The 12,466-nt window shown below is 52.3% G+C and overlaps 1 protein-coding gene across 2 annotated transcripts in view; it reads left to right on the top strand.

Annotated features, from left to right (window-relative positions):
• Positions 1-579: 579 nt before the first annotated feature.
• Positions 580-12,466, top strand: part of CTDSP2 (CTD small phosphatase 2) — a 26,149-nt gene continuing 14,262 nt past the window's right edge. For both annotated transcript variants that reach the window (XM_017536265.1, XM_017536264.1), the window contains exon 1: positions 580-1,166. In XM_017536265.1, coding sequence (XP_017391754.1) covers positions 1,103-1,166 — 64 coding nt within the window. In that variant the 5' untranslated portion in view covers positions 580-1,102. The remainder of the gene's footprint in view (positions 1,167-12,466) is intronic.

The following is a 12,466-nucleotide window of genomic DNA, read 5'->3' as shown; positions in this document are numbered from 1 at the left end:
TAGAGACGGAGTTTCACCATCTTGGCCAGGATGGTCTTGACCTCCTGACCTCGTGATCCACCGCCTTGGCCTCCCAAAGTGCTAGGATTACAGGCTTGAGCCACCGCGCCCACCCTCGAAGGTTATACTTTTATGTAACTTGGTAGGTCCTTGATTCGAGGGCTAAGCAGTGAGTAAGGTAACTTCCGATCCGCCCCATACCCGGCTGGAGTTGCGTTAGGCTTGGCGGATGGCCCTGGTCACCCCCGAAGGGCGGAACCTTTCCGCCTTCCCAAAGTATAGTCACCAAGACCAGAACACCCCACCACAGATCACAGAAACGTGAGCTTTGGAGTGAGTGGCCTTTTAAACAGTTGGGAAGGGGGTGTGGCCGAGGAGACTGGGAGGCCGCAGTCTGGCGAGGGGGGGAGTGGCCCGGGGGCGTGGCCGTGGGGCCTGGAATGTTGTTAGGTCCTCTCACCGCATAGTAAGGAGGGGCCACGCCCCTTTCCTCCAAGAGAGCCAATCGGAGCACCGGAGCAGTTTCAAGTCTCCCCCGCCAGCCTGCCCGCCCGCCACCCCACCCCCCTTAGTGATTCGCTATTTCCGTAACAAAATAGCAAAGCTCCGGACTGTCCGCAGCCCCGGCGGCTCACAGGTGGAGGGTCTCGGGGCCTAGGACGCAGCCCCGGAGCAGGAAGCTCCAACGGGCCGTGAAGAGGCCGAGTCCAGAGCCCCGAGGCGCGCGGGGGTGGGCGCTGCAGCCGCGGGTTGTTTATCTGGAGTACGGAGGGGAGGGGGGAGCCTGGAAACCGCCCCGTGTCCCATTTCCTCCTCTTGTTTTCGCTCCGGATTCTCCATGTTGGACCCAAACTGAGGAACCCGGAGCTGCCGCCGGGGAATCGGGGCCGGGGGCACCCGGGGGAGCCACTGCCCGGGCCGCCCGCCCTCCGTACAGGCCGCCTCCCTTCCCGGCCCGGGGAGGAAACGAGAGGGGTGATGTGAACAGCTGTGGAAGTCGGAGTATCGGGAGCCGGAGCGGGCCCCCGCCCAGGCCCCCCAGCCCAGCCCGCGCGCCCGCCCGTCCTCCCGCCCAGCCAGCCCGGGCCCGCGGGATTGTTAGATGGAACACGGCTCCATCATCACCCAGGCGCGGAGGGAAGACGCCCTGGTGCTCACCAAGCAAGGTAGGGGCAGCAACTTCCCAAAACTTTGCGTCGCCCCCGGGCACGGAGGGGGCTAGCACAGCCCCGAACCCAGGTCTCGGCCCTTGACCTCCCGGGCTCAGAGCCATAGATTCCGACAGGACCTCCCCGGTCCATCCGCCCCCGCATCCCGGCTGACACTCAGACCTCCGTGGGGGCTGCACGGGGCCCGAGAACCCGGTGCCCGAGGGGTAGGGGCGTCATCGGCGCAGCTGTCACCCTGTCCCGCAACCCCTCCCCCCCGGGGCTGAGAGACGGAGGGGTCGCTCTCGAAGCACTGGGCCACCCCGCGTCTGCCCCCTCCGGAGTTGGGGGCTGGGGTCGTCACTTTCCCTCACCGCCGCGCGCGGCTGGCCCGGGATCGCGGGGAGGGGTTAGGAAGGGGACGGAGGGGCCCTCAGCTGGAACGGAGTCGGGACTGGAGTCCAGCACTTCCAGGCCCCCCAAGCCTGAGGTCGCTCCGGCAGCTGGCTGGCGGTGACGGCGTCTGGCGGGACTTGGGACCAAGTTCACCCCTTGGAGGCGGGGGCGGTCGCGGTGGGGGAGGGGCCCGGGCCCTGGCCGACCAGACGTGGCGGGTCCCCGACTCAGCGCGGGGCTGGGGACCTCGGCGGCGCGGGGCTCCCGCCCGGCTGCCTGTGGCCGGTTTCGCTGAGCAAACAAGCCCGACCCCGAGGCCCGGCCAGAGCCCCTCCCTGCCCGGTGCGCTCCCGGGGGGCCGCCGCTGCACACACACAGCCGCGTTTGTTTAGCCGGGGAGCGGTGTCCCTGGTTACATAATTCGCCGGATGGCATCAGACCCGGCGTGGTTCTGAATCGCGCAGCGAAAAAGTGCGAGTTCTCTGTGGGCAGCGGCTGGGGGCCCCCGGCTGCCAGTGTCAGGTGGAGGTGAGAGGGGGCTCGCGGGGGTGAGGCCGAGTTCGAGGCCTCTCCCGGGGCGGGAAAAAGCTGGGGCCCGAGGGTGGAACCTCTTAGTTTGGTCACAGTGGGGGACTCGAAACTCTCCTCCTCCGCCACGTTCTTCTTCTGGCCTTGAGGAATGTGTCCAAAATAGCGGGCAGCATTTCCGCGGGGTGTAAGGACGAGTGTGGCGTTTCTCGGCAGAACTCCCGGACCGGGGCCACCTGGCCCTGGAGGCTGGGGCGGGAGCTGACTCCCGGGGCCGAATTGGGAGCGCTCCCGCCCTTCCTCCACCGAGCTCGAGGGACCGGTGCTGCAGTTGAACACACTGAGGCCTAGAGCCTGGTGGGCGGCCAGCTTCGGCGCCTAGTGCGCCCCACGTTTCCCTGTTTGGCAACATTCGTCAGCAGGTCACTACTTCCTGGGGTTCACGTTCCAAGGAGCTCCCCCAACTTCCTTAGGGGCAAAGCCGCTGAGTTGGTGGTATCAGCCTCCCAAATTCTCTCAGTAGAACGAGAGGAGCTAGGTGGGGGGGTGTTGGGGGAGGAGGCAATGTGTTCCTCTTGCATCACTGGCTGGGCTTTAAATAAGCCTGCCCTGAGGAGGGATGAGCCTTGCCTACTCAGATCCCAAACCCCCCAGAAGGCTCCGGCCTCCCTGACCTCGGTGTTGCCATGATTTCTGCTCTCTTGGCTGCATCAGTAACCACGCTGTGACCCAGGCAGCAACTTCACCGCCTCTACTGGCTGCTTAACTGTGCTGATGGCTGAAAAAGGGAGGGAGGCTGCCTGTGTTTATAGCTCACTCCTGACTCTTCCCACTATCTTCCCAACCTCATCCCAGGAAAAGACCCTAAGAGCTAGCCAGAGGGGAAGGATTCAAGAGGGGCCAGTGGTGATGAGCAGGGGGAGGAACCCTGTGCTTTCCCACTAGGTCCTCTTCTCTTGCAGGGGCTCGGGAGGGTGCCTTGGGCATCATGGGGCCACACCAGGAGTGAGGAACAGCTGGACTGCGCAGGGGCGTCTTATAAATCAGAACTGTAAGTTTCATCCACCAGGGTGAATGGCAGGCCACAGAATAGAGAACAGCAGAAAGCAAAGCAATTGGCTTGACAGTGTTAAGTTGCTGGTGTTGGATTTTCTTGGAGTTAATATTTCTCCTTCTTTGTGTGTGTGGTTTGTCCTTCAATACTTAGCCCTTGAATTCTCAAGCCAGCAGCCACTGGGTCTCTCCCTCCACATGTAATTTTTTTATTTTTTATTTTATTTTATTTTATTTTATTTTATTTTATTTTTTTTGAGACGGAGTTTCGCTCTTGTTACCCAGGCGGGAGTGCAATGGCGCGATCTTGGCTCACCGCAACCTCCACCTCCTGGGTTCAGGCAATTCTCCTGCCTCAGCCTCCCGAGTAGCTGGGATTACAGGCACGCACCACTATGCTCAGCTGATTTTTTGTATTTTTAGTAGAGACGGGGTTTCACCATGTTGACCAGGATGGTCTCGATCTCTTGACCTCGTGATCCACCCGCCTCGGCCTCCCAAAGTGCTGGGATTACAGGCGTGAGCCACCGCGCCCGGCTTTATTTTTTTTTTTAACTGAGATGGAGTCTCACTCTGTCACCCAAGCTGGAGTGCAGTGGCACGATCTCGGCTCACTGCAACCTCCACCTCCCAGATTCAAGCAATTCTCCTGCCTCAGCCTCCCGAATAGCTGGGATTACAGGTGTGCACCACCACAGGCAGCTAATTTTTTTTTGTACTTTTAGTAGAGACAGGGTTTCGTCATGTTGCCTCCACTGTTCTCAACTTCTGAGGTGATCGGCCCCCCTTGGCCTCCCAAAGGGCCTCCCAAAGTGCTGGGATTACAGGCGTGAGGTACTGTGCTGGGGGGGCCGTGCCCTTGTAATTTGATTGCATTCCAGAGAAGCCATGCTTTCTTGCTGGGCTGCTTAGGCACCCAGCAACCACTAAGCCAACTTTCTGAGTCCCACATCATTTACAAACAGAATCTACATCTTCAAAACAAAACAAAAAACAAAAGCTGGAGGACTGGGGAAGCAGATGTTTTAATTAGCTCCTTTTGGAGTTCCTCCTCCCCACTCCCTCCTCTCCACAACATCCCATCTCCATGCCCTGCTTGCCTTTGGAAAAAGGGGAAGAAGGAGTGTGAGGCAGTTTATTAATATAAGTAAATTTCTGGAGAGAAACAAATGGCTCCTAGCTTGGGCGGCTTTTCAGTGAAGTTACTTGCCATTGCAGATTTTTTTTTTTTCTTTTTTAGCATTCTGTTCTCTGAGGTTTAAGGCTGGCTGGGTGTGTTGATGATTCAAAAGTAATTACAGTAGGGGAAGTAGAACAAAGTTGCTGAAAGCATTGATGATAAAAGCACCAAAATTGGATCATCTTCCCAGACAGATGGGTGAAATGGCTTTCTGGTACAGCAAGGACAAGATTGTATGTAACATCAAAAAGAAAAAAAGAAATGTTAATATCAGCTTGGCAAGAATGGTCATTTATTGCAACTCTATATGAGATTGTCACCCTATTGCTAAGAGGTTGTGACCTTGGCTTTGGGATTAGATGGGGAAAAGCCAAGGAAACAAGACCCACCCTGTAACCTCTTAACGTGAAATGAGACCCGGTGGAGGCAGCCTCTTCCGGAGCTCTCAGTGACCCACACACTTCTTGGAGGAATCAGAGATGTTTTGGTTGTCCATGAATCCTGATTCCCTTCCCTCTCAATGATGCCTTGGATTATCCCTTCTCACATGCAGAACTGAACAGGTTCTGATAGCTAATTGCAAGGATTCTTCTGAGACTGACCATCCCTGAAAGTTAGGATGTGGCAAGTTTTCAGGATGGCTAGCTCTTTTGTTATCCACACAAGGGAGAAATTCTGGCTTATTCCCGCAAGAAGTTGTTCAGACACCCATGACTGTAAATACAGCTAAGCCTTTAACTTGAAAAGCTTAGACATGAATGTTGCTGGCGCTTCCTTCCATAGCTCACTGTATGGGGGGTGGGCGGGAAACCTGCGTGTTTATAGCTGGCTCCTCCTGCCCTGCTGGTGCCCCTCACCTTCCTTTGCCTACCCTGCGTCTTGGCCTCTTTGTGCTCTCGAAGTGACTGCTGAGGCTCCCTCATGCATCTCCTTTGGAGTTTTCCTCCCATCTTGGGGTAGGGATTGGAGCCTGCATGGTGACTGAAGCTTATGTTTGCTCCTGCCCCCCAAATCCCAAAGGAGTGCTGATAACTCAGCAACAAAGTTTGTAAATGCCTAACATCTGGGGCCGGGTGTTTGCAGTTGCCTCGCAGAGCTTTCCACTGAGCAGCACTGGAATTGCTGTGAAAAATCCCTCAGGGGATGGCGGAGGTGGGGGTGTTCCTTTGTCCTCTCTTCTCAACCATAGAGGTCTTAAAGAAACTGGGTAGCTGAGAGGTGCCATTTCATCCTTTCTCTCAGTGGGACCTTCCAAACCCCTTATCATGGATCTTGTTAAAATGGTCAAATACTATAGAAGTCACATTTCTAGCCAAGGTGAATTGATGCTCCCAACCTAACTGTGGAGAATTAAAGTGTTTGTAAGTAAGTATGGGAAAGAAAAACAATATGTAAGTATATCCAGGATTGTGTGTGTATGTGTGTACATACTCAATACATAGCTTCTCTTTCCTTTCTCTTCCTTCTCCAGTTTTTTTTTCTGCTAGCATTTGGGTTATTTGGGGTATTGTCTTTTCTTCCCATCATGGGAAGTTTGGTTCCTGGATTGGATGAAGTGGGAACAAGGTCAGGGATAGTGGCTAAAGTTTTTATTGTTACTTCAGAGCAGTTTCTGAAGCAAAATTGCTTCAGGCGTAGGTTCAAATCTCTTCTTTTCCTATTTACAATGAGACTTGACAAATCACTTTAATATTCTGAGTACCTTATCTATAAAATACTAATAATGATGTCTACCCTTCTATAATACCTGGTACTTAGTAGGTGCTTGATAAATATTAATGTCCTTCTTTTTTATATAGTGAGACTACTCCTGTTTGCCTTCCTCCATTCCCCCAAGGACACAGTGTAAACAGCACATAGTCTTACGGGTTTTATTGTTCAAGACAGGTGGCCGGGGGTCAGAGGGGACACTGACTGTAGGGGCTTGGGCCTTCTGGAAGGATCAACTTCTCAGGCTTACAAACAGCCCTGCTGCACAGACCCCTTCTTTGTGCCAGTATGACTTGGGATGTGATTTTAGCTGCCTGGGCTTTGGGGCTTTTGCCATTCTGTCTGGTGCGTGGGTATCTGGGGGTGGAGGAGGCCAGGCATGTACCCTTGAGTCTCTAAAGTCTAAACTGCCTTAGAGGTTCTCAGATATGGATATAACGAATATTCAAGACAACTGTATGCTATGTTCCCTTACTGTTTGCTTGCTTTGAGAGTTAATGAACTCAGAGATTCAGGTTTCTTTTAGGTAATTTCAATAGCAAGTGGGGAAAAAGAAAATGGGGTTTGAAGAGAAATAGACGTTCTTCAGTTATTTGTTTGCTGATGTAGTTTTGGGGTACAACATTGAGAAAGTGCAAAAGCGGCATTGATCTGCTTTTCACCTTGTCTCAGTCTGGCTAGCTCGGGGAAGCCTGGAATTAACTCGCTTGTCTTGGGGATGTGGGATTGGGTGTGGCCCTGACAGATTTCCCTCTCTCTTCTGAAATGGAGGAGTAGTTCTCAACTGGGATGCAGATGAGCGCATTAACATGCAAATCTTATGAAGAAATGACTAGAAATTAAAGTGGAGAAGTTGACTTCTTAAAACTGAAAGCATCTTTGGACCAGAGACCAAATAGAATGGAGTTTCTTTTTCTGGCAAAATGCCCAGCCCTTCAGGTCTGAGAATGCTTGAGCCAGGATCTGTTATCACAGGATACTCCAGTGAGTGCCACAGCCTCCCTCTAGGCAAAAGTATGTATGCCCTGTTTTATGTTAGCAATTCTAGGAGATAGCCTTGAACCTGATCTCTGAGTGGATCTAACATTTCCTTTTCCCTCCTAGGTGCTCTAGTCCTTCTCCCACCCCATCCCCCCAGATCAGATTTGGCTTTTACTCTCTTTTTATTCTGTACCATCTTTTATTTCTTGCCACAGCTTTTTCTATCCTGTTGAATTTGTTCTTCCTAACCCACACTGTTCACAGGGAACAAATACAGCCCCAATCCTAGTGAGAGCTAAGCAGACTCATGGAAAGGCTCAACTTGCCTGTTTCCTGGATAGTAGATCCCAGCTCTTCTATTCCCACAGTGGAATAGAGCTAGGACCCCTCTTTCACAGGAACAGGGGCCTGCAAGTAGAGACAGCAGATCCAGGTTTTCTGACTCACGTCACATAGAACAACTACCCCAAGAGAAAAAAACCAGACCCTGGGCCTGAGTCCTCCAAGGCTTGCAGAAACACCGAGCCAATCAGCTATGGTGGAGAGAGGCAATTCAGACTTTGGCTGAATTGCCTTCTAGCCCTGGAAGGGTTAGTCAAAGACCCTGGCAACCTTTAGATGTTGGCTTTCAGCCAGGGACACACATCAGAATCTCCTGTGACACTTGCTAAAAATACAGACCCCCTACCTGGAATCTACTGAATCAGCACATGGGCAGGTGGGCCAGGCACACATGTATTCCAAATGCTCCTTGTGGTTCTGACAGGTGCCCCTGGAGAAGAGCCAGGTAGGCACAGCAGTGGCCCCAACTGCCTGTTTTGCCCCAAGCAGGAAAATTCCTCTTGGTGGTCCATTTTTGCTGTTTGTTAAAGATCTGTGGCTCTTCAAAGGGAGTCCTAAAGTTTTCTGAATAAATGGACAGAGTAATGATACTTGTTTACCCAGTAATGGTTACAGCCAATATTTATGGAGCGCTTGCCATAGGCAAGGTACTATTCTTAGCATTTTACATCTAGTATCTCACTTAGTTCTCCTGACAACTTTTCCTTTCCAATAAGAGGAATTAACCTCACTTCTAGAGTGCCTTTGAGTTCATGCTTCAGATGAAGCCACCTTTTAAGGGACCATACAGGGGAAACCTTTCCAGATTGGCATGTGAGGAAACTGAACGCCAGAGAGTTGTGCCCTAGGAAGACCACAGAACTATTGAGAAGCTGAACTGGAGCCAGAGCTGGGTTTCCTGACTTGGAGATGAATGCTTTCTCAGATTGACTCACCTGTACAGCTTGGCTGGTCCTAGGTGAAGCTGAGGCGTGTGGGAGGAGCAGGTGAATGTCCCTGGAGATGGGTACCTTCCTGGCAGACTCCTTCCAGTCCTTCTGCAGAGGTCAGCCACATGAAGGAGGAACTGGTTGGCCAACCTCAATGAGTGTGTCTGTGTGTGTGCAACTGATAGGTTTTTGTGGAGTCCCAGAAAAGATCATTTCCGGTTTGGCCCCGTTACTACCTCTGAAATGAGGTAACCTCTGAAATGAGTTAGAAGAAATCTCTGTGGTCCTTTTAGTGTGAGCATTTTGAAATGGTGACTGAGGTAGGACTATGAAGGTGCTCTGCACTTAATGAGTAGCAGTTGACACTTAACCAAGCTTTTATTAGGACCTGGACACTCCCTAAGCTCCTTGTAATTCTGACACTTTGAGAAATAGGTAGTCTTCCCATTTTACAGATGAAGAAACTGAGGCCTGTTGCTGCATACCTTACACAAGGCAGAGTCTGGATTTGAACACAAGCCTTGTGTCACCACTGTGTTGTTCCCTGGTCAGAGCAGATACCCTTGCTTTGTCCTATGTCCTCATGGCTTTCTCCATCTCACGTTTGTGTCAGCCTAAAGCAGGCTTACATTCCTGGAAGGAAAGAAGCACTGGATTATTTTTAGGCTTCAACTATTTCCAAGCATTCTGGGAGTCAAGGGCACGGCACCAAGGCAGGAGCTTGAAACAGCCACAAGAGGGTGTCTGTGTGTAGTCCCTCCCACAGGGGCTTGTTCTACACCTTCTTAAGGGGAAGGAGGGTTCGCTCCAGGGGGGCAAGATTGGTTTCCAGTCCCTTACAATGATACCTTTGCTCTGGCTGGTGCTCCATAGGGCAGGGCCTCCTGCTGAGGCAGGGACAGGATCCAGCCCTTTAAAGTTTTCTGGATGGCTTCTCAGGCTTGTCCCCTGCTGTCCTGTGGGCCATCAGATCACTTCCTGACATCCCCCAAGAGTCCTCTTGAGTGGGGCTTGTAGGGCTGAGCCTGCAGCTGCCTTGTCTATGAGGAAATGCCTCCTTTGTCTCTGGTCCAGGACCTACTACTTCTGGAGGCCGACCCCAACCCAGCACGTTTTTAAAGTATGTTGGAGCTGCCCAGGAGGGTGTTTTGGCAGTAACTCCTTTAGAAGCTGATTCTGAAATCAGCATGCTTTAGAAGTTGCCAGAAATCCCCTGCTCAGAAAACTGAGTCCTCTGACCTCCCTTGCTGAGGTCAGAGACCAGATTGCTGAAGGGTGCAGAGGAAAGGCAGGAAACAAGAAAGTGTGTGACCTGTGACCCTCACCCCACAGGGGGCACTAAGGACTCAGGTCTGAAAGAAGAGACAGCCATGTAGGGAGTCCTCCTGATGAGGGAAAGGGAACTAATGGAGACACTGGCTTAGGGCTGCCCCAGTTGCAGGTTGCAGGGAGGGCACCAGCATAGAACATGCTGGGGTGAGCCAAACAGCATGGCAAAAATGCTTTCTTATTTTGTTTTATTTTAGAGAGAGTTTTGCTCTGTCTACCACACTGGAGTGCAATGGTGTGATCTCAGCTCACTGCAACCTCCACCTCTCGGGTTCAACCAATTCTCCTGCTTCAGCCTCCAGAGTAGCTGGGATTACAGACACTCACTACCACACCCAGCTAACTTTTGCATTATTAGTAGAGATGGGGTTTCACCTTGTTGGCCATGCTGGTCTTGAACTCCTGACGTCAGGTGGTCCACCCGCCTCAGCCTCCCAAAGTATAAAATTGCTTTTTTTTTTTTTTTTTTTTTGAGACGGAGTTTCGCTCTTGTTACCCAGGCTGGAGTGCAGTGGGGCCATCTCGGGTCACCGCAACCTCCGCCTCCTGGGTTCAGGCAATTCTCCTGCCTCAGCCTCCTGAGTAGCTGGGATTACAGGCACGCGCCACCATGCCCAGCTGAATTTTTGTATTTTTAGTAGAGACGGGGTTTCACCATGTTGACCAGGATGGTCTCGATCTCTTGACCTCGTGATCCACCTGCCTCGGCCTCCCAAAATGCTGGGATTACAGGCTTGAGCCACCGTGCCCGGCATAAAATTGCTTTTTTAAAAAAAATGTCCATGCAGTTAGATTCACAGTTCACAGCTACTTTTTGGAACTTTGGGAGCTGGTGCTAAGCTGGGTCCAGCCCTGTCTTGCTTGTTAGCTGAAGAGAACAGTGTCAGTGGTCAGCGCTGTGAAAGCAGTACATCCTTCCCCATTGTTTGCAGTCTTTTGTGTGTGGGGGCTGTCTAGGCATCTCACCCTCTTTTGTTCCCTGCCGACTCACCTGCTGGTCCCAGGAGCTCTTCCGTCCACCTGGCACTTTAGGGCCTGTTTGCAGCCAAGGCACAGATGCCTCTTGCAGAGGACATGGGGGGACTTCTCTCCATGGGGGAGTCCCAGTCAAATGTGTCTTGGCAGGGTCCAGGCAGCTGGCCAAGAAGGGCCGGAAATGCTCCAAATACTCTCCTTCCTCCAATAGCTGAGAGGAAGGAGGCCCCTCAGAGGGGCCATTTTATAGTGATAGCCAGGCTAAGTTCTTCACTGTGGGGGATGGGAGGGTGGGGAAGGAAGTACTTCTGGGGATGAACCAAGAAAGAAAGCAACTTTCTACATGAATGGGCTTGCTAAAATCAGATAGCCTCAGAGGTTACCTTCTGCCAGTACCAGGCGGATGTGCGCGGAGTTTCTTTGCTGGGACACAAAGCTGTGTTGTTGACAAAAGTGATATCTGGACTTGACCTTCAGAAGGTTAAAAATAGTGTTGTCCTGGTCACTCTGGTCTTCATTTGTGTGTATGTGTGCACGGGTACATTTGTTTGTACATGCACACACTATTTTTTTTATTTTTGAGAAAGGGTCTCACTGTCATCCAGGCTGAGTGCAGTGGTGATCATGGCTCACTGCAGCCTCGAACTCCCAGGCTCAGGTGATTCTCCCCCTTCAGCCTACCAAGCTGGGACTACAGGTGCGCCTAGCTCATTTTTTTTGGAGAACAAGATTTTGCCGTGTTGCACAGGCTGGTCTCGAACTCCTGGGCTCTTATGATCCTCCTGCCTCGGCCTCCCAAAGTGCTGGGATTACAGGCTTGAGCCACTGCCCCCGGCCCATGCATACCCTTCTTAAGAGGCAGAGGCAAATAGTGTCTAACCTGGTGCTTCTTGGGGGTGGTGGGGGTGAATACCAGGGGAGAGGTTATTTTTGTCTCCAGTGAAACATTCTTTCTTGTCGTCGTTTTTTACAGAATACCAGTCAGGGAGTTTGTGAGCTGGAAAACAAATTTCGTAGTGGATTGGGGAGAAGATATAGGGGTTGTTGTGATTTTCTGAAACCTGCTCATGATCAGAGCTATCAAGCAGCTTTCCCTCATCTTCTCTTGGGCTTCATCCACGTGATGCTGGTTGGAGGGCTCCTGATCTGTTGCTGGCCTCCTGGAATGAGGCCCATGATGTTGCCAATTAGTGCTCATCTCCCCTTGGATAATTAAAACAAGCACAGCGTTTAGCTTTAGAGTTTGCACAATGCCTTACTCTCTAACTTCGTTTATCCTTTCGGTCCTGAGTGAGTGCTTGCTGTTATCCCAATTTATGGATGAGGAAACTAAGTCTCCAAGAGGCTGTGTGTGGCTGGGTCGGCAACTGGCAGAGTCTGGACCCCAACCCCGATGATCCTCAGTGGGGGCATACTCCCCACACCCCCTCTTGTTCTCACACCTCGCCTCAGTAGGAAGCCTTGTAGCAGTGAGCTGGAGGGCTGGCCTGGCTTCCCTGTCTTCAGCCACCCGCCCACCTTCTTCTTAAGCCAGAGTTGGTTCCCTCGTTGGGCCTGTGCTGGTCCTCTCAGACATCTAGCCCCAAACAAAATGTTTGGGGCAGGGAAAGCAGACGCACATCTGCGTCTGGGCAGGAGAGCAGGGCTGTGTACCCACGGAGAGTAGCAGGGAATGAAGGAGGGAGAGCACTGGTCATGGGGCTGCATGGCATCTGTTAGAGTCCTGCCCTCCCTGGTTGGGGAAACCATGTGCAATGAATTTCCTATGGGGGCCAGGCGTGGAGGCTCACGCCTGTAATCCTAGCACTTTGGAAGGCTGAGGTGGGTGGATCACCCGAGGTCCAGAGTTCGAGACCAGTCTGGGCAACATAGTGAGACCCCATCTCAATTTTTTT

This window comes from Cebus imitator, unplaced genomic scaffold, assembly GCF_001604975.1.
Source record: "Cebus imitator isolate Cc_AM_T3 unplaced genomic scaffold, Cebus_imitator-1.0 Scaffold96, whole genome shotgun sequence".
NCBI lineage: Eukaryota > Metazoa > Chordata > Mammalia > Primates > Cebidae > Cebus > Cebus imitator.
This window is presented reverse-complemented; position numbering and strand designations above follow the sequence as displayed.